At 39.8% G+C, this 24188-nt stretch overlaps 1 protein-coding gene across 1 annotated transcript; it reads right to left on the reverse strand.

Moving 5' to 3' along the window:
• Window positions 1-322: 322 nt before the first annotated feature.
• cops5 (COP9 signalosome subunit 5) lies at window positions 323-23716 on the reverse strand. The gene is made up of 8 exons (XM_078398113.1): window positions 23495-23716; window positions 15570-15804; window positions 8907-9035; window positions 7208-7273; window positions 6397-6482; window positions 5512-5623; window positions 1333-1481; window positions 323-957 (listed from the first exon to the last, which is right to left on the reverse strand). The coding sequence occupies exons 1-8, from the start codon at window positions 23635-23637 to the stop codon at window positions 867-869; spliced, it is 1011 nt and encodes a 336-aa protein (XP_078254239.1). The 5' UTR covers window positions 23638-23716; the 3' UTR covers window positions 323-866.
• Between the last annotated feature and the right edge of the window lie 472 nt (window positions 23717-24188).

Below are 24188 nucleotides of genomic sequence, written 5' to 3' on the forward strand. Positions count from 1 at the left end.
TGCAAGAAACTATTCAGCCTATGATGTCTGTATCATAGATAGAGCTGGGCTGATGAGTTCCACGTTCTGGCTCTCTGCCCTTAACTTAGCAAAATTTCAATTTTTTACTCAGTTCCATTTTGATAAATGTCAAAATCTGTTTCTGCGATGCTTTCATGCGATATACTCCAGATTGTATCAAAGTAACAAACTACAAGTCGAGGAGTCAAATTTGTCTGTATTGACATGCCCAAAATCAAATCGACTATTTGGAAGGAACTTGAAGATCAATATGTGGAAGAATTACTGCTCTAATAAAGATAACACAAGCCCACAGAAGCAGTGAGAGTAGCATAATTTATTGATTCTAGATCAAAGGTGCATGTATTATTGGAAACACAGGTGTGTCACTAAAACTGTCGGAGCCATTTACGTTTAATTTAGTTACTGTCATTGAACTTTGTTCACCAAAATGAATTGTAAAAAGAAAGCACATTTCTGAAGCAATTCAATTTAAAAGCAAAGTAAAAGAGCAATCTCTGGTAATATTAACGTATTTTAATAGCATCAAGAACACACTTTTCCTTTTTGTTTTAGAAACTCCATTGAGATATTTTTTTCCCCTTAGTGGATTTAGCTATCCTACAATGGATTTAGCTGGAAGTGAGATGGTCTAACAGCTGCCATTTTAAAATGCCATGTTGAAATTACTAGTTAGGATAATGAAAGCTAATAAAACAGCCTGTAGTTTGCATAATAATACATAGGTCACCAATGTCCTGGAGAACTATCGATGCTGTCCGTTTAAAGAAGTTGGAACTGCGTAGAGTATCTTTAAGCATCATGAGCACAGTCTACAGGAGCTTCCTTTGACGAGTTTCAGTACTTTATGCGGAAGGTATATTGATCTGATTGAAAAGTTTATCCTTGATTACTTGAGACATCAAACCATGTATTGCTTCTATGGTAGTCTTGCAGCTGAAAAACAGTACAAGTAAATAGAATAAATTGCAATTAGTAACATTGAATTTGATTTCAGCAGTTGATGATCACAGAAGAAGCAGCCAGTATTAGCTAAGTACTTCACAGAGTGTTGAAAAGACAATAAACAGTTCCCGGAAAATAGGGCTTTGAATAACCTCTATATTACAAAATGTTTTTTCCATTATTTTATTTCCTTCTGAAAGTAGTTTACACCAGAGTAATATGTCCATTGATTCTTCACTGCACTTTAATTCTACAGTATTAATCACATTAGCTTCTGGAAAAAAATTCCTAAGCATGCACACAAAATCATCATGTAAATGGTTTGATGAATTTAGATGCAAGATTTTAAGATGTATATGGTTTTACCTATCTCGAGTAGCTTTGGCCAACTTGTCCTCAGATTTTCTGTCATGAGTGTCCAAACCAAGCATAAAACTACCTCTACCAAGCTGTGCTTCAGACTGTTCCAACTTTTCTGATAAGTCAAATACTTGTCCTGTGGTATAATCAGCATTCTGTGGTGAAAAGTGCAGACGCAAGATAATTAATAAAAGATCTCTAAAATACAACTAGGAAGAAACTCAAATGATTCACTACACCAGAGTAAATGCAATCCAGCAGATTTATACAATTATGAGATAATTTATAATATAAATATTTTGAAATAAACAACAGTATGAATAAATAACTTCAAAATGAGAATTATTACATTCATGCAGCATGGTCCAGGTATCCCAAATTCATTCACCCCCTCTCACCATGATGTGCACATTTGGCCTTAAATTTCTGCAAGCAACACTAAAATGGGGTCATCCAATATTAAAAATGCAAAGTCCCCTTGGGGACAAGGATGATTTTTTTTCCAGGCATTAGACATTGCAACAATTAAAGATCAGCAACAGAGTTGGGAAAGTAGAAAAAATAAATTAGATTAAGTACCCTATATGGGGAAAGCACAGTTGCAAATTTAATGGGATGATTTCAGAGCATTAATATCTTTGATTTAGCTTCTTTGAGTAAATCTTATGAATGCAACTACACATAAAAGTGAGCCTGGAGCTCTCCATATTGGATTCTGGAGAAATATTACCAAAAATAGTAAAATGTCCCAAGAAGCTTCATAGGGACACCTCTAAACAAAAATGAACACCAAACAACACAAGATATTAACATCCCAGATTCTCTGGTTAGAGGTGCAGCGACAGTAATCATTGCTGAAAAAATTATTATTGCGATAAAAGAAATAGACAACCAGAAGGATATTGTGACATTGATATAATATTTTCCAATGTCAGTTACTATCATGGCTTTCAAAAGGATCAGAAGCATCCTTATAATAATAATAATAATAATATTCATTTATTGTCATTGCAACGAGTACAACGAAATTAAAAAATAGCCAATCCTGACGGTGCGTAAAACATAAATGCAATAAATGCAAAAACAAATAAATACAATTATATTAAGTACAAAAGATTTTTTAACAGTGTTGCCTAGTGCAGAAGGTAGTGTTCAGTTCTCGTATGGCCCTGGGGTAAAAACTGTTCTTAAGTCTGTTTGTTCGGGATTTGATCGACCTGAAACGTCGACCAGAGGGCAGATGAACAAACAGACGGTGGCCGGGGTGGGATGGATCTTTTATTATTTTGCCTGCTCTACTGAGGCAGCGTAGGCTGAACAGGTGCTCCAGGGAGGGCAGTGAGCAGCCGATGATCTTCTGGGCCGTCGTGATGACCCTCTGAAGGGCCTTCCTGTCCTTTTCTGAGCAGCTGGCATACCATGTTGTTATACAGTATGCCAGCACACTCTCGATGGAGCAGCGATAGAAGGGCATCATGAGCTTCTCCTGCAGGTTGGTTTTCCTGAGGATCCTCAGGAAGTGGAGTCTCTGCTGTGCCTTCTTCACTGTGGTGATGGTGTTGGTAGACCAGGTAAGATCCTCTGCGATGTGCGTACCCAGGAACCTGAAAGCGGGTACCCTTTCCACACAGACCCCATTGATGTAGAGTGGGTCATATTCTACACTGGTTTTCCTGAAGTCAATTATAAGTTCCTTTGTTTTGGAGGAGTTCAGGACAAGATTGTTCACTGAACACCATGCTGCCAGCCTTTGGATTTCATCCCTGTAGGCTGTCTCATCTCCTCCTGAGATGAGTCCAACCAGTCGTGTCATCCGCGAACTTGATGATGGTGTTGGTGGGATGGGTGGGGGCGCAGTCGTGAGTGTAGAGGGAGTAAAGGATGGGGCTCAACACACAGCCCTGGTCTGGGGGCGGTTGGTCAGGAAGTCCTTGATCCATTGGCAGATGGTTTGGGAAAATACAAGGTCAGAAAGTTTGGTGACCAGTCTGCTCGGGATGACCGTGTTAAAGGCAGAGCTGAAGTCGAGGAAGAGCATCCTCACATAACTCCCCTGGTGTTCAAGGTGGGTCAGTGCAGTGTGAAAGACTTGGATCTGAACTGTAGTAGAGAGTGAATCTTCCTTTCATCCAAGGTTTCTGGTCAGGATAGACCCTAATTGTCTTTGTCAGAAGACACACTTGATGAAACCGATGATGACCAAGGTATACTCATTCAGGCTGGATGAAACGATCCCCAACACATTCCAGTCCCCCAATTCAAGGCTGTCCTGAAGTAGACCTTTAGCCTCCTCAGATCACTGCACTATCACTGCCTTTGTTAATGGTTTGTGCTTCAAACTATATCTGTACATTGACAGGTGCAGCATCTGTCAATGAGGGCGAATGGTTTGGGGACAGCTCCAACAAGATCGCAAGAGACAGAGCACAGACGATCACACAAACCAACCTCCCTTCCATCAAATCCATTAATACCTCACGGTGCCTCGGCAAGACCAGCAGCATAATCATGGATGGGTTGCACCTTGGCCACTCCCTCTTCCATCGAGCAAAAGGTATAGAAGTGTGAAAACTCACACCTCCAGATGCAGGTACAGTTTCTTCCCAGCTGTTATCAGGAAACTAAACCATCCTTTTACAACCGAGAGCAGTCCTCAACTACTATCTATCTCTTTGGGGACCCTCAGACTATCTTTGATGGGACTTTACTAGCTTTACTCTGCACTAAAAGTTATTCCCTTATCATTTATCTATACCCTGTGTGGTGGTATATGGGGAGTACATAGAAACATAGAAAATAGGTGCAGGAGTAGGCCATTCGGCCCTTCGAGCCTGCACCGCCATTCAATATGATCATGGCTGATCATCCAACTCGGTATCCTGTACCTGCCTTCTCTCCATACCCCCTGATCCCTTTAGCCACAAGGGCCACGTCTAACTCCCTCTTAAATATAGCCAATGAACTGGCCTCAACTACCTTCTGTGGCAGAGAATTCCACAGATTCACCACTCTGTGTGAAAAAAAACTTTCTCATCTCGGTCCTAAAAGACTTCCCCCTTATCCTTAAACTGTGACCCCTTGTTCTGGACTTCCCCAACATCGGGAACAATCTTCCTGCATCTAGCCTGTCCAACCCCTTAAGAATTTTGTAAGTTTCTATAAGATCCCCCCTCAATCTTCTAAATTCCAGCGAGTACAAGCCGAGTCTATCCAGTCTTTCTTCATATGAAAGTCCTGCCATCCCAGGAATCAATCTGGTGAACCTTCTCTGTACTTCCTCTATGGCAAGAATGTCTTTCCTCAGATTAGGAGACCAAAACTGTACGCAATACTCCAGGTATGGTCTCACCAATGCCCTGTACAACTGCAGCAGAACCTCCCTGCTCCTATACTCAAATCCCCTCGCTATGAATGCCAACATACCATTCGCTTTCTTCACTGCCTGCTGCACCTGCATGCCCACTTTCAATGACTGGTGTACCACGACACCCAGGTCTCGTTGCATCCCCTTTTCCTAATCGGCCACCATTCAGATAATAGTCTGCTTTCCTGTTCTTGCCACCAAAGTGGATAATCTCACATTTACATTCCTGATGTTTGCTTGATTGGACAGTTGGATTAAGTCAGCCAATATAAATGTCTGGAAAGCGTGATGAAAGATTGCAGGCATGCCACAGAGTTGACAGTTAAAGGACTAAAATGGGAAATGTGTTTAATGACAGGAAGAGGATATCAATATTTACAATAATATCTAATATTTTTATTTTCACACGATTAATTAATTCTGTTTTAAAGATGGGTTACACTATAATTTTAATCATCTGGCAATTTAGAACACCTCGAGGTTTGCATCGGGAGCAAAGGGAAAAAGAGGAGGAGTGTGGAAGACAATTACTGCCTGATAATTAAGAAGCCCTTCCACTCTTTCTCCTCCTCATTAACCAGTCTGAAATGATTGGTTCCATAGGAAGTTAATGCTTTATGGAATTGCTTTTCCTTCAAGATTATTCTGCTCTTGTAATACAGGTGCATATCAAGTCTAACTTATCATTTAAGCCACGAATAATAAGAGGTAAAACTAAAATTTCTTGGAAGTGTTATAGTAGTAAAATAGTAGGATACATTTTCGCACTATCTTCAGCAGCATTTGAAAAATGAATCAAACCAGAAATAAAGATAACTCACCGTGAGTAGACTTGAAGAACTGAGTGTGTTCACCCAATACTTATTCCATAGAAGTTCAAGTAGTTTACGATCCAGAGATGATTTAAAATATGTAACTTCAAGAGCATAATACCTAAAGTTAAAAACAAATTTCAATATGTAACTAAAATATTTTGACAGCATTTAATCAGTATACTGTGCCCACGAAGATGTGAAATAATTCGATGATTCTCCAATTTCCTTTGCTTTTTATTCACAATACCTTCATTCAGCTGGAAGCAGCTAGATACTGAACTTTCATTTTACCAACTTTAAAAATGCTCTGCACTTAATGTTAAATGGAAGGTAAAATGTTCTTATCAATATTTAGAAGGATGTCCACTGCATTGAAAATACTTTATCTTGGTCCAACAAAGAAGCTCATAACATAAGCAAGGGTCTTGCACATTAGAAAAATAATCTTTAAGATATGAAGGTCTCATCTATTGCTGATTTGTGTACCAGGTTTACTTACAAAAGTCACCGAGTATGTGCAAAGCATTTTTGAAATGTTGATGCTGCAAGCTCAAATATTTTCTATAAACAAAAAAAAAAAAATTGCCCTGGAATGACTAAAATCCATGAAACACCGAATAAAATATAAACCTCTTAAAGAATAGAAGATGGCCATTCACGACTTGTATCCTTCCTTTCCAAATATACATAGTGATTGTGCCTCCACACTCTTTTGGGGAAGAGGTCAGGCCTCAGAGAAATTAATAAAAACTATACAAGGTAATCTGTTGTGCTTAGCTGCATGCAGAGTTATAGGTTAAAATGTAACATTTTAAAAGAAATAAGAATATAAAATTAACACATTAATGTTAAACAAAATGCACTAATGGCACTTCATAGATTGTTACTTACTGTTTGCAGTGCACACCGAAATCCTCTATTTTGTTAAGTGGAATAGTCTGGTATTCTGAAGGACCTTCATCAGGTGGTTTATAACCCTAAATATTAAATTATGTAATATTTTTAAAATATTAGGCATAAAAATGTTCTACTTAATTATTTTTTCCTCTGCGTACATATAGAATTAAACATAAGATTTAGTTTCATTTAAACAAATTCTAGCAACTACAAATAAAATTAACCCGTATATGCTCGTAAATTTTGAGAAGTCTCTCATTCCTTGAGAGATTTCATGTAATTAAATGTGCTATATGGATGAAAGTTGTTTTTGAAAGAGGCCCAAGGCAAATACAAACATCAGATATTGTCAGGAAGTCTGTTTGCATATCAATATTTTCTTTTAAAGAGCCATTAACAAGACGATGCAGACTACCCTGGTTACATTTATCTTAAGTTCTCAGTTAAATTCTAATGTAAGAAGAAATTTCAATGTAACATGTAGATTCTCTGGTCTGTGCAGTTCCCTAATCTCAGGCAGAGAGCTGATAAAGATAATACAATTGGTCTAATCATCCAAGACAGAATTGGTGGGTGAAAGAGTTCTTGCTTTGATTATTATTCAGCAACCTCAACCAGAAGTTTTAACAAGGTGAAAACATTCCATCTTCAATGACAATCATCCTCTCTATGTTCATGAACATAAAATAGCCTACTTACTGTTTTGGTCTGTATACAAAATATAGGCATGAAATCAATAAATTACTGTCTTCAGGGAAGAAAGAAAAAGGGAGAAAATGGACACAGAAGGAAATAAAACGTTTACCTTGGGATATGTCCTGAAAGCTCCTAGGTTTACTTTCCCAGCTGATATTGTTCTTGTAGGATCAATCTAAAAACTCAAAAGGTATAAATTCTGAATAAAACATTGCAAAAAAAAATAAAAATGTTTATGCACATTGTACAAGAATAATTAACTGGAACACTTTACAATCTAAACCATGAATCCATCTGTATATATACTAAATGTAGTAAGGTTTTTTCTAACAATTGAACCAAATACAGTTATAATAATGATGGAAGTCTATATTTAAGAGATTAAAATATTACACTGAAAATAATTTTGGTAATACAACATAATATTTCTGAACAAAGTGTAAAAATTCAGTAAGGTAGTAATGTGGTAAATCACAGATTTATGCAGTTGTGAAAAAATTAGAGTATAATATGAAATTTCTACATATAATACAAGGGATCAATTGTGGAGTTTTAAGTTTACAATGCTGTCTTCACAACAGTGCTCCAGTTTGAACTGCAGCACTTTTCTGCTTTTTTCCTGCATTCTTAGATTTAAACTACACAAATTTATAACATTTGCCAACAAAATTGAAAGTGAAATGCAACAACTCAATAGTAATGGCTACGTCTTTTATCAAAGCACTCACTAACACTTAGAATAAAGAATATAAGAATGGTGTAAATAATTGGGGGAATTGCAAAGCCATAAGCAGTGGTACATTGTAATAAATGAACAAGGATATTATAATAGTTTCAACAATTTAGAATAAAGAACCAGAGATCAATAGAAATCTGAATTATTCTTGTATAAATGTACCAATATAACAATGGTAAATAAGATTGTTCAATGTGTTAGGGTGAAGGTGAAAAAGGAGAGTGTGCGTTTTCTGGTCACTGAGATCAGAAACGGAGCAGCAGTTTCCTCTTTGGGTGGAACTCACAAAACAAGGCTTGGACTGGCTTTCTCTCTGCCACAATAGCACTAATATACTTGAGTACGTACAGAAATCAAAGGGAAAACGAAAATTAATAGGCCAAGCAAAAATAAAGAAAATCAGAGAGTGAAGCAAAATACTACTAGAGGTTTGCGTTCTACATGCATTATACACAAAAATATTGTGAATTGTTCTATATACATAAATATACAAAAGTATTGTGAGTTCAAGTAGTCAGCCACAGATCCAACTTGCCTTTGTGTAGTACAATGGGGCCAGAGACCAAGAACAAAATTTCCCACTCCCAAAATATGCAAGAGGGAAATAATAGGGAGAAAAAGATGAGATATAATACACTTAAGAAAGAAAAAAAGTTATAAGGGTTAGGAATGGGCGAGCAATTTTCTTTTCACCAACTAATTCTAGTTTGAAATATTTAAAACATACCAAATTTGGGACAATTAAAACTAAATATAATATGAATATGCAAAAGCTAAATTCCAATTTTATAATCAATGAATGAACATATTGCCATCAAAATTGATTCAATCAGGAGATAGAAGAAGATATAAAGCAGTAATCATCCCAAAATATTTTATTTTGGTCATTTTCAAAAATTACAGCTATCCTTTTATAATGGAAATTGCAGCATCGTCAAGGTCAGGTTTTACATTGCAGTTATTTGTAATAGAAATCAAAGGTACTTTTAAGTGGAAAAAAGGTAGGCACATTCAAGATTTTTAGTATTTAATTCGTATAAAAAGAGGTCAGATATAAATGCAAGGTACATACCACCACTGCTACAAATGGTTCTTGGAACTGTTGATTCAACATTTGAGTACTAACATCAATTCCTGAAAGCCAACATCCATAACCTGGATGACTGTGATACCAACCAATTGCATTTTCAAGACGTCCAACCTAGATGGTTGCAAAATAAATTTAAATAAAGACATAATACGTGGAGAATTAATTATAACTTTCAATCTTAGGCACACAATAAAACAAACATTTTGTTTAAAACTGTATATGGCAGAAATAGCAGCTGTTGGAAATATGGAATAAGAACATAAGGTAAAACTTGACTGGTCAGTTAGCATCTGCAACAAGAAAATATGGATTCTGCTCTCCTCAGGCAGTCCCTCAGATCAAGGATGACTTGCTTACATTACAATTCCATGGCTTCTGAAATGCAGAATCAATAGATTCTGGGAAAAAATGCTTGTTTTGGATAATGTAGCCCATTAAATAGAGCTTGTTGAATGTGATCAGAGCCTCTTGAATAACATTGGCTTGTGCAAAACACTGATGTTGGTTCACATAGTCTGCCTGTGGATTTGGAGCAACTGTGGCAGCAGTGCTGGAGGTACATCTCGAGGCAGAGCCTTGCTTGACGCTAGTGTACATCAGGATTGAATCCATGGTGGGTCTAATGATAAGGATCATGGCTTGCATGTGATCAAGCAGCAGCTGGAGGATGGCAATGTCAGTCAAATCTGAGAACAATGTTCCATAATCCCAAAGGTTTTGTGGTGTTAAAAAAAAGACTATCATTATATTTTAAAGAAGGAGGGAAAGTGAGGAAAATCATTCACTGAAAAAGTGATGGGGGTCTGTAATTCACTCCTGACAGGGTGAGTGAGGCAAAAGCCCACGTTAAAATTAGCAAAATGATATGTTGTTGGATAATTGGTGAAAAATTTAATGTCTCAATAGCTCTTTTTTGGCCAGAATGAATAAAATGTGTGGAACAGTCTTCTCTGCCTTGTTTTTCTCCATTCTGTTCTTTTCCACAATTCTCTGAACGGATGCTGATTAACTTGCTGAAAAATAATCTTTTGTATTGACATAAAAATACTTTTGTGTGTTCCATCTTATTTTAAATAGTAAATATATGTGATACGAATAGGATTAAATAGGAATAGTCGAGTGATTGAGATTATTTAGAGTGTGCAGTCAATGCCAAATTATTCCTGGATTTATTAGTTTCTAGGGTTCGCTTGTTTCAAACCAGTATTCCTTCCAAGATATAGAATATGAAAACAAATAATAGTATACCTAAATTTCAATCATAATTCTTGGTAATGATTTTAAAGTATATCCAATGAATCTTATGTTTTACAGAACACATCTTAAAACTTCATTAGAATTTGAGTCCATCACCTGTCAGCAGCTGAATAATAGCACCACCTGCTGGCTCAAAGCATTTTTGCACTCTTGTTTAAAGTTGAAATAAATATGAGTACAAATTAACATATTCCTTAAAATCCAAAAGATACAAGGACCTGCAGATGTTGGAAGCATTTTTGCGCTCTTGTTTAAAGTTGAAATAGATTTGAGTACAAATGAATATATTCCTTAAAATCCAAGAGATACAAGGAACTGCAGATGTTGGCTTACAAAAAAAATTGCTGCAGTAATATGCAAGCCTGATTACACGCAACATGCAAGTACACACATCATATTTATGTCAGTTATTGCAGTCCTAAAAAGGCATTCAGGTATTGTAAGGGCTAAGTGCAACTGCAAATCTGGATTGGAAATACTACGAACAAATGTAAATATGGACTGCCACTTCTCTGAACTGTGTGCTTTTACATCTGAATAATGTTTTAGAAAATAATAACATTGATAAACTTCACGCAGATTGAAGGATTTTATTCACTCTTTGTTTCTGCACCTGAATATTGTCCAATTACAAGGAACTACAGTTGCTGCTTTACAAAAAAAGACACAAAGCATTGGCGTTATTCAGCGGGTCAGGTAGCATCTCTGGAGAATCTGGATAGGTGATGTTTCGGGTTTGGACCTTTCTGCATTCTGATTGTGGTTTGGGGAGGAGGAGAGAAAACTGTAAGTGTGGAGGGGCAGGACAAAGCCTGGCAAGTGATAGGTGGATATAGGTGAGATGGGTTTTTGATAGGCAGATGGTTGGACAAAAGCCATAAAGGAAAAGACAAACGGTGAGATAGGATTGAAAAGTTGTGAAGTCAGAGGAAGGAATGTAGGTGAAAGGGGAGGGGGGTGGGGAGAAATAGGTGCAAGTCCACGTGGGGCAGTGGGAAGAAAGGGGGGGGGGGGAATGAGGGGTTGGTTTGGTTAGTTACCTAAAATTGGATATTCTCACCATTCGCCTGCACAGATTTAATCAGGTTCTCATGACTTCTCTCTGATCATAAGTCATGTTGAAAGCTAAGTTATAAGCTTATTCGGAGATGGATTCCTGCACAAGTACGCACAATAGGACAGCAGTGGCGCAGCAGTAACTCTACTGCGTCAGAGACCAGAGTTTGATCCTGACTACGGGTGCTGATTGTATAGTGTTTGCATGTTCTCCCTATGACCGCATGGGCTTTCCCCTGGTGTTCCGGTTTCCTCCCACACTCTAAAGACATACAGATTTGTAGGTTAATTGGCTTTGGTAAAGCATTAGGGACTTCTTCCATGCTGTATCACTAAAGTCTAAAGAAATAATTGGCAGAACAAAGAGACAAATATGAACCTTTATGAGTAAATGGGAGCACTAATTAAATATTAATTTCTATGAATTCTAGTCTTTAACAGAGAAGGATGAATATTTTCTTTGCTGAACATTTTGTTTACCAATATCAAATTCTTGCTAGCGTAATCTGGCAGCGAGGAGTCTTAAAAGAGGAAGGGAAAAGGGGGAGAAAAAGGAAGTGCAGTCAGGAATTTATATGCCTGGCTGAGTTTTCTTTGCTTCATGTTGAATGCAGAGTTATCAAGATATAGCATTTTGATTGTATGAAACATAACGGGACAGCAAACTAACATTGTGGCTACAGAGACGAGATATTTTTTTGACAAAGTGGTGTTGGGTAGATTTATTAAAAGTAATCTGAAAGAATGCAACTCTTGTTAGAAAAACTGAAATTGTGGAATTTCATTTGTGTCAAAATAGAAAAGGCAGCAAATTAACCAAATTGACTAATTATGAGAAATTTGGTCAATGAGAAAGGAACAGACTAAATAGTCATCGTACACAGATTACATTTGATTCTAAAGATCGTAGCCCAGTTTTTAGTGATGAATGAGCAGTGAGAGCTGTTAATTACACAAACCCAAAGACTTATGCACAGGAAGTTGTAGTAATTATAATTTCATTTCTGCTTAGGGCATTTGGGATTTAGCGAACAGACCAGGCTACTGCAACTTGTTAATCAACTTGAAAAATCCTGGCTGAAGCATGAAGATTTCAAATCAGGAAGTGCAAGTCAGAATACTTAATACAATGCCACATTATGTAGAAAAGCAAAGCAAAAATAAAAATAAAATGACATTGAGGAAGAGAGAAGAAAACAAAATAAATTATTGCTGGAGTATTAAAGTAATTAAGCTGTGAAGAATGAGACTACATAGTTGTAAAGCATTTTAATTTTCAGTGCTAGGGAAATTGTTTGGAGATAATTGAGGCCAACATGCCATTAACATTTACTTATATGAATCGAAAAGCCATATACATTTCTGATTTATTTTATAGGCAAGTATCACACTGTTTTGTGCCTTGCTAAAATGAAAATGTAATTCTGCTGGGAATTACTAATGTCTTGAAGGAGTGTTTGATTCCCTGATCAAGACACTGGTGTAGCACAACTTTTGGGAATCGTGGACAGAAACTTCCAGGACACTTTCTATAGCCCAGCTCCCCAGACTCAGCCGTCCAGAGTGAAGGTTTCTCCATCCATCATATGGACCGAACACAGGCATCGGGGAAAGAGAGGGGGGTGTCTGCCTCATGGTTAACTTTGCATGGTGCTCAGACGTGGCAGTTCTGTCTAACTCCTGCTCCCACACCTGGAACATCTGGTGGTGAAGTGTAACCCCTTTTACCTCCCGAATGAATTCACCTCCCTCATCCTGATCGTGTCTACATCCCACCCCAGACAGACGTCCATCTAGCACTGGAGGAGCTGTACGCCATAGAAACAGAAAAATAGGTGCAGGAGTATGCCATTCGGCCCTTCAAGCCAGCACCGCCATTCAATATGATCATGGCCGATCATCTAAAAATCAGTACCCCTTTCGTTTTTTCCCCATATCCCTTGATTCCTTTAGCCCCAAGAGCTAGATGTAGCTCTCTCTTGTGAATTGATCTCCGCTGCCTTCTGTAGCAGAAAATTTCAGATTTACAACTCTCTGAGTGAAGAAGTTTTTCCTCATCTCAGTCCTAAATGGCCTACCCCTTTTACTGAAACTGTGATTCCTGGTTCTGAACTCCCCCAACATCGGGAAATATTTCCTGCATCTAGCCTGTCCAATCCTTTTTTGTACAGAATTGTACAATCCTTTTTTTCTATAAGATTCGCTCTCATCCTAAATTCCAGTGAATACAAGCCCAGTCGACCCATTCTTTCATCATATGTAATTTCCGCCATCCCAAGAATTAACCTGGTGAACCTACGCTGCACTCCCTCAATAGCAATAATGTCCTTCCTCAAATTAGGAGACCAACATTGCACACAATAATCCAGGTGCAATGTACACCAGGGCCCTGTACAATTGCAGTAGGATCTCCTTGCTCCTAAACTCAAATCCTCAATGGTCAACAAGTACCAGTCAGCGTACCCCGAACCCTCTACCAACATAGCCGGGGACATCAACAAAGTAAATCTGAAAAAAATCACTAAAGAACTACCACCAACATGTCTTCTGCAGCACCAGAGGATTAAACACCCTTAACCACTGCTATAACCATAAGAGATGCCTATCGCTCCAAGCTTCACCCTCACTTCAGAACATCCGACCATTCAGCAATTACAGGATTGCTTGGAATCAGTAGACTGGGCAATGTTCAAAGACTTGGCAAAGGACTTAAATGAATATGCCACAGTCGTTACAGACTTTATAAGGAAATATGTGGAAGACTGTGTTCCTACAAAAACCATCCGAGTGTTTCCTAACCAGAAGCCTTGGATGAACCAGGAGATCCTCATTGTATTCTTCGGAGGACCAGATCCCAGGCATTCAGGTCTGTTGATGCAGAAGTGTATAAGAACTCCAGCTATGACCTTGACAAGGCCATCAAAAAGGCCAAAAGGGACTTTCGCTCTAAGCTGGAGGATGAGGCAGATGTTCGACAACTGTGAAAGGGCTTGAATGTCATCAAGGCAAAATCAGGAGGCAGCTTAAGCGACAGCGACGCATCACTCCCTGAAGAGTTCAATGCGTTCTACGCATGCTTTGATAGGGAGAACACTGATGTGCCTTCCCGAGCCCCCATATACCCGGATGGTATTACAGACACAGTTACAGAGACCGACGTCAGAAGATCCTTCAGGGGGTTAAACCCTTGGAAAATGTCTGGACCTGATGGTATACCTGGTTGAGTTCTTAAAACCTGTAGAGACCAACTGGCTTAGGTTTTGCAGACACTTTCAACCTCTTATTACCGAGATCTGAGGTTCCCACCTGCATTAAGAGTGTATCAATAATACCAATGCCCAAGAAGAGTACCGTGGCATGACTCAATGACTATCGACCGGTGGCACTAACGTCTCTGGTGATGAAGCACTTTGAGAGATTGGTTATGGTGCATATCAACTCCTATCTCATTTTGGAGATTTGTAAAAAAAGTATTAGCAATTGAACTTTTTAAATTTGCCATGAATTTTTCAAAATTTGTTTGAAAAGCTAGGAAGCAGAACTGTGAATGGGATGTAAAATAATTTCCATAGAGAGCAACAAACAATCTGATGGAGGAACTCGAGCAGCTTTGGTGGATTCAGAATAAGTTACCTGACCAAAACATCAATTGTCCATTTCTCTCCACAGATGCCGCCTCAGCCGGTGAGTTCATCCAGCAGTTGTTTGTTGTTCCAGATTCCAGCATTTGCAGACTCTTGTATTTCTAATTTATTTCATGAAAACAGACTGGTACTGGGAAATAATATGCAGAGTGTTTTACAGCACCATCCAAACCCAGTCTGGACAAAAATGATCAAACCCACAAACTTGGGTAAAATGCTAGTTCCTCTAGTAAATAAGTAGTTAAAGATAATTTTTATAATAAAAATGACAATAATTTATTTCTGTAATTTTCTGAACTCACTTTGCTGGTGAAATACCAGTTGAGGCATAAAAGCAATTTAACATATTTTAAGCAAGATGAGGGATTTACAAGAAGCCAATGACCAGACCCAACAGACAGGTATTTATATAGGATCATACTATTACAAATCTAGGCACAAGAAAATTATGTAAACACATTTAGAATGGGGAAGAATTTACGATATTATAACATTGTATAAAGCTTTGGGCATTATCCTGTTGTCATAGCTAAAATATGATTAACAATTGGAAATAGACTTTGTGCACATTACTCATGCATTAAATAAAGTTTTTGAACTAGATTTAAAAACAGTAAAGTTAATTTGTACAGTGCTTTTTTAAACTAAATGAATTTAGAAAGTAGAAAATCTATAATTATAAACCTACCTGCTTAGCATTTTCTATATAAGCAGCCATATATTCATAGGCAGCAGCCTGAGCATTGACTCTCGTCTCTGTCCCTTCCACTGGAAGAGCAAAACTGTCCATTATGATCATTGTTTCTCCATCTACTTTTCCTAGCATTAAACCCATCACTTCCAAGTTTCCGCCTGACCTGGCATGCATCACCATCTTCAAAAGTGCGAGAGCTGAGATTTTACAATATTTGAAGTAATGATGGCTGCAAAAAATAATAGGATGATTAGAAAAAAAATCAACTTTTATTTTGCAAAAAAAGATAATGGAAATCTGAAATAAAAACAGTATCTGTGGAAAAAAAAGAGTCACAATTCAGGTCAATGACACTTGATGGATCTTCAATCTAAAACTTTGGTTCTATTTTTGCTTCTACAGATACTGTCTGACCTTCTAAGGGTTTACAGTATCATCAATGTTTCTTTCACTCTGCTGACAAGATGCAAAATTACTCTCACAATAATTTATTAATCTTGATTTAAAAAAAGTTTCAAAGATCAAAGTTTCAATAACTAAATCAAAGTTGATTAAACATACAAAAATTCTTGATATTCCTCAGTGTGTTTGTTTTTAAAAAAAGGATCAATGCCCAAATGAAAGCTAAATGCTAGAGCAGAAAAGACAAAATGCTATTATTCCTTTTGTAGGCATGGTAGTTAATTTGCACACATCAAGATTCCACAAACAATGGTATTGCTTTAAGAGAGGGATTGCTGACTACATTGAGAAAATGTTCATTGTGCTATGGAACCTTTTCTGGTCACCAATGCATTTCAATCATAAGACCATCTCTAAAAATGTAGCATTTCCACAATGTCGCACTGAAATAGCAGCTGTGCTCAAGTGCATAGACAGCAGATCATAGCAGTGTTAAAATTTCACCAAAGGCTGAACACCAAACCAGCTACAATCATCTTAACATATTTATTTGAATCAAAAAGTTATGGGTTCAGGTCTTGTTTCAGAAAATTAGCACATAGTTGGAACATGGAACTGTCCAGCAAAAGAACAGGCCCTCCAGCCCAAAATGTCTGTGCCAAACATGATGCCAAGACCAATTCTTATCTGCCTGCAAATAATCCATATCCCTCCTTTTCCTACATATTCATATGTCTATTTGAAAAGTCTCTTACATGCCACTATCATATCTGCCTCAACCACCACCCCAGCAGCGCATTCTAGGCTCTCACCGCCCTCTGTGTAAACAACTTGCACTGCATATCTCCTTTAATCTTTGTCTCTCTCACCTTCAAGCTATGCCCTTTAGTATTTGATTTTTCCATCCTGGGAAAAAGGTTCCAAGTGTCTATCCTATCTATGGTTCTATATGGTTTATATTCCTCTATCAGGTCCCTCCCCCATCCCCCTGCATCTTTTAGCATTTCAGAGAAAACAATCTAAGTCCGAGCAACCTCTCCCTGTAGCTAATACCTATCATTATGATAATCCTCCTCTGCATCTTTTCCAAAGCTGTTACTTCATTCCTGTTATGGGGCGGCCAAAACTGCATGCAATACTCCAAATGCAGTCTAAACAAACTCCTGTAAAGATGCATCATGACGTCTTGACTCTTGTGCAAATTGCCCTGACCTATGAAAGCAAGCATACCATTTGCCTTCTTGCCAGTCTACCCGTGTTGTCACTTTCAGGTAGTTAAGGACTTGGACCGGAAAATCCCTCTGTACATCAATGCCATTAACTGTATATTTTCCCCACACGTTTGACCTCCCAGTGCCACATCTCATACTTGCTTAGATTAACCTCTATTTGCCATTTCTCCATCCATTTCTGCAGCCGATCCATACCCCACCATATACTTTGACAGCCTTCCTCACAGTCCGTGACCCCAGCAATCTTGGTGTCTTATGCAAACTTACTATCCAGCCCATCTACATTTATGTCCAAGATATAGATATATATCCTTATATTGTGCATCTTAACCGTCTGGATCAGCCTACCATGGAGGACTTTATCAAAGGCCTTACTATAAGCAACATAGACGACATCCACTGCCCTACCCTAATCAATAACCTTCGTCACCTCCTTAAAGAACTTAACCAAGCAAGCAAGACACGACCTACCGTGTGCAAAGCTATACTGTCTGTTCCTGATTAATCCATTCTTTTGCAAATGGTAATAAATTCTATCCTAAAGAAACCTCTCCAATAGCTCCCTACCACTGACATGAGTCTCACCGGCCTTTAATTCCTTGGATTCCCTCTACTTCCCATCTTAAATAAAGGAACAACATTAGCTACTCTCCAGTCCTTCACCTGTAGCTACAGAAGATGCAAAGTTCTTTGTCAAGGCTCCCGCAATCTCCTCTCTTGCCTCAGTCAAATTGGGATAACCTGGGATAAATTCGATCAGGTCCTGGGGATTAATTCACCTTAATGCTTGACAAGAGCCGCAACTGCACCTCCTCCTTAATTTCAAACTTCCTCTGCATACTTGTTTTCTCCACACTGATCTCATTATCCTTCATGTACTTCACCTTGGTGAAAACAGTTGCAAAGTCTTTGTTTAGTATCTCACCTACATTCCCAGACTCCAACTACTAATTCCCTCCTTTATTCCTGAGAGCTCATACTTTCTCCCTTCCTAATTAGTTGACATATACAGTGCATGATTGGCATCTTGGATATATTGCCTACCAGATGGGACATTAATCTAAGGCCATCAGCCATCCCAGATATGTGTAACTAATTCCATGGACCCATTCAAAAGAGAAAGGGGCTATGGGGTGGCTGTGAAGTTGTGATTTGTTTTCACAATCACCCCTAAAGAGCATGATTTAAACAGTCTATGTTGTTAATATTAGCCACTGTCTCCTGTAATATAATAATTACAAGCAAAAAGTATTTAATTGATTGTTAGTAACCCATAATATACTGTGAAAAAACACCAAATTAGAGCAAAGAAAGACACAAGAGTGCTGGAGTAACTTAGCAAGTGAGGCAGCATCGCTGGAGGACATGGATAGGTGATATTTCAGTTTGGCACCCTTCTTCTTGTGGGGGTGAGGGCAGGGGAAAGAAAGAAAACTGGAAGAGAGGAGGGGCAGAATAAAACGTGGTAGGTAAGTCCCAACCGAAACATCATCTATCCATGTTCTTCAGAAATACTGCCTGACCCGCTGAGTTACTCCAGCACGTTGTGTCTTTTTTGTAAGCCAGCACCAGCAGCTCCTTGTATCCACATTATAACCAAATCAGTGTAAATTTGTTCTCTTTTTTTACAAAGCACCTTTGATGATTTTGGGAAAAAAAGAAAACTAATTTTCTTGTCTTGGAAATCATCTGCAGTACAGGTCTGACATTTCATTTGAATGCATAAGTAAAACAATGACAGTAAATAATGATTCCAGACAATGGAAAAAGTTAACATGAAAGTTTTTACAAATAAAAAGTAGAATGCAAAAAACAGAATTAATAGACCAGATCTTCCTTACCCAGCCCATTCCCCACCCCTGTCCACCCACAGTGGAGCTGCAGACAGATGAATTGAATGACCATCCATGTACTGGAGATGGCAGGGAGATGAAGTCAACGGGCAGATCTCAGTTTCAATTGTCAATTTCAATACCTCCTGCAACGAAAGAAGCAGGCCCATCTTAAGAGACAATGATGTCCGATAACTGAGGGAGGTTACATGGAATTATTTTTCCCCTTGGAGGAGCTATTTTTACTTGCCAGTTTCCAAAATAACTTTTAAGTTGTTTTCTAGTTTCTTGATCAAAATCATGTTATAACCCATTTGGCCGGCATAATAAAAACAGTGTTCCCTAATTAATTGTCCATGTATAATCATTTTCTGTTTTCGAAACATACTTTTGTAGCAGAATTACATGCAATTAGAATTAGAATTCTAATTGGTTTCTTTATCCTGCAGAGAATACCATTCAAATGAACTGGGTCTCCACTCCTATATTAAATCTAACCTGTTCTATAATCATACAGGAGATTCCACCAAATAATGGGGATTTTACACTGGATCTGAATCCACATGGGGTTCCTAATAACTGATGTTATCTGGCAATAAAGAATTGTCAGATTTGGATCAGGTCAGCATAGGGAAACATCCTTTTTCCCTGTGACTATCAAACTGTACAACTCTCCCCCCTTCAGTCGTGGAGGAGACCGACTCCCCCCCCCCCCCCACCCCCCCCCCCACCCCCCAATCATTGCACATCCCCAATTCTGGACTTTTCACTCGTCACTTTAATTTCATGTTTCATGTATCTTGTTGTGTTTTATGACTGATGGCCGACCAATTTCGCTCCTGGGATAAATAAAGTTGTTTTGTATAATATCATCTAGGAGTTTTAAACAGTCACTGATGATTACGCCCTGCTTATTTCTATTTGCAACTCTTCAGCATGACCGTGGCAATATTCAGGCATGAAATGAAAGATGGCAAGTAAAATTTGTGGTGCAATAGTGGCAAGAGATGACCAAATGTCAAAAGTGAATAAATAATATGAATCAAATTTACAAACTTAATTCGAAAAGTATACGCAGGCCTTAACAAGTGTATATTAAAATAGCTGAACTGTGGATGGGCTGACATTTCATTCAAGAATGTAGAAAGGAACTGTCAATAGACACAAAATGCTGGAGTAATTTAGCAGGGCAGGCAGCATCTCTGGAGAGAAGGAATGGGTGACATTTCGGGTTGAGTCCCTTTTTCAGACTTTCATTGAAGATACGGTTTGGTGAAACAAAACAAAACGCAGATGCCAGAATTCTGAAATATATTTTTCCATCCTATCCCCCATGGTCCAATCTCTCCCGACCTATGTCCAAGATACCTCACACGCCCTTCATCTCTTCAATGACTTCCGCTTTCCAAGCCTCCCCATTCCCTCATCTTTACTATGGACGATCAGTCACTCTAAACCTTCATCCCCCATCAGGAAAGCCTTAAAGCCCTCAGTTTCTTCCTCGACCACAGAACCAGCCAATTTCCCTCTACTAACACTCTTCTCCGCCTGGCGGAGCTGGTCCTCGTCCTAGACAACTTCTCCTTCGTCTCCTCCCACTTCCTCCAAATCAAAGGCGTATCTATGAGCACTCGCATGGGCCCCAGTTACGCCTGCCTCTTTGTAGGGTATGTTGAACAATCCTTGTTCCAGGCCCTATCCCCGAACTCTATCTCCATTACATTGACGACTGCATCGGTGCTACCTCAGGCACCCGTGCAGAACTCACGGTCTTCATTAACTTCACCACCAATTTCCATCCTGTACTCAAATTCACTTAAACCTCCCTACCCTTTCTTGATCTCACCATCTCCATCACAGGAGATAGACTATCGACTGACATCTAGTACAAACTCACTGACACCAACTATCTCGACTTCACTTCTTCCCACCCTGCTTTCTGTAAAGACTCTATCCCCCACTCCCAATTTCTTTGTCTACACTGCATCTGCGCCCAAGATGAGGTGTTCCATACCAGGATATCAGAGATGTCCTCATTCTTTAGGGAACAGGGGTTCCCCTCTCCCATCATAGAAGAGGCATTCGCATGTGTCTCCTCAGTACCCCTTGTTCCGTCCTTTATCCCCCTAGTCCTTACCTTTCACCCCATCAGCTGTCACATACAACACATAATCCTCCGTCATTTTCACCACTCCCAACTGGATCCCACCACTAGTCACATCTTCCCATCTCCACCCCGCAGAGACCATTCCCTCTGCAACTCCCTGGTTAACTCCTCCCTTCCCACCCAAACCACCCCCTTTCCCCACGTACCTTCCCCTGCAAAAGCAGGAGATGCAACACCTGTCCCTATACCTCCTTTTTTGACTGTCCAGGGACCGCGACAGTCCTTTCAGGTTGGGCAGAGGTTCACTTGCACCTCAATAGACAATAGACAATAGACAATAGGTGCAGGAGTAGGCCATTCAGCCCTTCGAGCCAGCACCGCCATTCAATGCGATCATGGCTGATCACTATCAATCAGTACCCCGTTCCTGCCTTCTCCCCATACCCCCTCACTCCGCTATCCTTAAGAGCTCTATCCAGCTCTCTCTTGAAAGCATCCAACGAACTGGCCTCCACTGCCTTCTGAGGCAGAGAATTCCACACCTTCACCACCCTCTGACTGAAAAAGTTCTTCCTCATCTCCGTTCTAAATGGCCTACCCCTTATTCTCAAACTGTGGCCCCTTGTTCTGGACTCCCCCAACATTGGGAACATGTTATCTGCCTCTAATGTGTCCAATCCCCTAATTATCTTATATGTTTCAATAAGATCCCCCCTCATCCTTCTAAATTCCAGTGTATACAAGCCCAATCGCTCCAGCCTTTCAACATACGACAGTCCCGCCATTCCGGGAATTAATCTAGTGAACCTACGCTGCACGCCCTCCATAGCAAGAATATCCTTCCTCAAATTTGGAGACCAAAACTGCACACAGTACTCCAGGTGCGGTCTCACCAGGGCCCGGTACAACTGTAGAAGGACCTCTTTGCTCCTATACTCAACTCCTCTTGTTACGAAGGCCAACATTCCATTGGCTTTCTTCACTGCCTGCTGAACCTGCATGCTTCCTTTCATTGACTGATGCACTAGGACACCCAGATCTCGTTGAACTCCCCCTCCTCCCAACTTGACACCATTCAGATAATAATCTGCCTTTCTATTCTTACTTCCAAAGTGAATAACCTCACACTTATCTACATTAAACTGCATCTGCCATGTATCCGCCCACTCACACAACCTGTCCAGGTCACCCTGCAGCCTTATTGCATCTTCCTCACAATTCACACTACCCCCCAACTTAGTATCATCTGCAAATTTGCTAATGGTACTTTTAATCCCTTCGTCTAAGTCATTAATGTATATCGTAAATAGCTGGGGTCCCAGCACCGAACCTTGCGGTACCCCACTGGTCACTGCCTGCCATTCCGAAAGGGACCCATTTATCCCCACTCTTTGCTTTCTGTCTGTTAACCAATTTTCTATCCATGTCAGTACCCTACCCCCAATACCATGTGCCCTAATTTTGCCCACTAATCTCCTATGTGGGACCTTGTCAAAGGCTTTCTGAAAGTCGAGGTACACCACATCCACTGACTCTCCCTTGTCAATTTTCCTAGTTACATCCTCAAAAAATTCCAGTAGATACCTCCTCCAACCTCATCTACTGTATCCGTTGTTCAAGATGTGGACTCTTGTACATCGGCAAGACTAAACATAGACTGGGCGATCGTTTCACTGAACACCTTCGCTCAGTCTGCCTGGACCTTCCTGATCTCCCAGTTGTCAAACACTTTAATTCCCCTTCCCATTTCCACACCGATCTTTCTGTCCTAGGCCTCCTCCATTGTTAGAGTGAGGCAAAATGCAAATTGGAGGAACAACATCTCATATTTAGTTTGGGCAGCTTACAACCCAGTGGTATCAATATTGATTCCAATAACTTCAAGTAATCCCTGTATTCCATCTCTCTCCATCCCTCCCCCACCCAAGTTGCACCAGCTCTGCGTTCTCACCTAGCAAACAGCTAACAATGGCCTGTTTCCCTTAACATTGTTACTTTTTGGCATATATTTCATTCAATGGTTCTATATCTCTCCATATCATCGTCTATATCTCACGTTTCCCTTTCCCCTGACCCTCAGTCTGAAGGGTCTCGACCCGAAAGGTCACCCATTCCTTCTCTCCAGAGATGCTGCCCGTCCCGCTGAGTTACTCCAGCATTTTGTGTCTCTCACCAAGAGGAGGTAATTTGATAATTATCGGGGTCGGTATTTTTCTTTCGTGATTTTTCATATCATCATGATAGCGTTACAAAGCTCAGCCAGGCCTACTGAAGATCTGGACACCATTTCCTCCACATTCGCGTCGCCGTCAGGAGGGAATTAAAGACTCAGAGAGTGAGACTTACTCCTTCGTCCAGGGTTTAGCCGCGAGGATCTCCTGCTGCTGCTTCTTGTCATATTTGTAAATCTCATCGATGCTCTGCACCTCCTGCATATTGTTCGCCAGCTCCCATGTTTTCTGCGCGATGTTGCCACTGGCGCCCGCCATCTTCGCCCGCCGTCGCCGTCGCCGTCGCCGTTGCTCCCGCCCCGCCCCCGACGCTCGCCGCTGACACACTGAGCCGGGCGGCCGCCACCGGCGTGGGGGGAGCCGAACCACTCACACGCAAGAGCCGCTCGCAACCCCCGCCCACATCACGCGCCTCCCTTGAAACCTCCTTTGCAAATCGATTCTCGAAGTAAGGTCTCTTTTATTTCATTTATTTCACCTCAACGCAGCAGGGTTACATTGAAAAGTATCACCGTGGGCCCTGCTGTGGAGGAGGTGGAATAGGCGAGCTGCTCAATGACACACATGAGGCAGTACCGGCAAAGCCTGTTGGTCAAAGTAAACGTGGCTGTGACCATTCACTAACAGAATAAAGGGCACTGCCGAAGTAGAAAATACGTCATTTACTTTACATTTTATTTCTATTTCGGATTTCGTTTAACTTGATTTTTATGGTGACGCAAGGATCAACCCAATTTGTCAATAAAAGTACAAAGAGTGAAAAAGCTGGAAAAACTGCAGGTGTTGTATTCCATTGAGTTTAAAATAAC

Source organism: Rhinoraja longicauda, chromosome 4, assembly GCF_053455715.1.
Source record: "Rhinoraja longicauda isolate Sanriku21f chromosome 4, sRhiLon1.1, whole genome shotgun sequence".
Taxonomy (NCBI): Eukaryota; Metazoa; Chordata; class Chondrichthyes; order Rajiformes; family Arhynchobatidae; genus Rhinoraja; species Rhinoraja longicauda.

Coding starts and splice junctions, on each gene's coding strand:
- cops5 (XM_078398113.1), bottom strand. CDS start 23,637: ATGGCGGGCGCCAGTGGCAACATCGCGCAGAAAACATGGGAGCTGGCG. Junction 15,805..23,494: donor GCTAAACCCTGGACGAAGGA/GTAAGTCTCACT, acceptor TATTTTTTGCAG/CCATCATTACTTCAAATATT. Junction 5,624..6,396: donor TTCGGTGTGCACTGCAAACA/GTAAGTAACAAT, acceptor TTTTAACTTTAG/GTATTATGCTCTTGAAGTTA.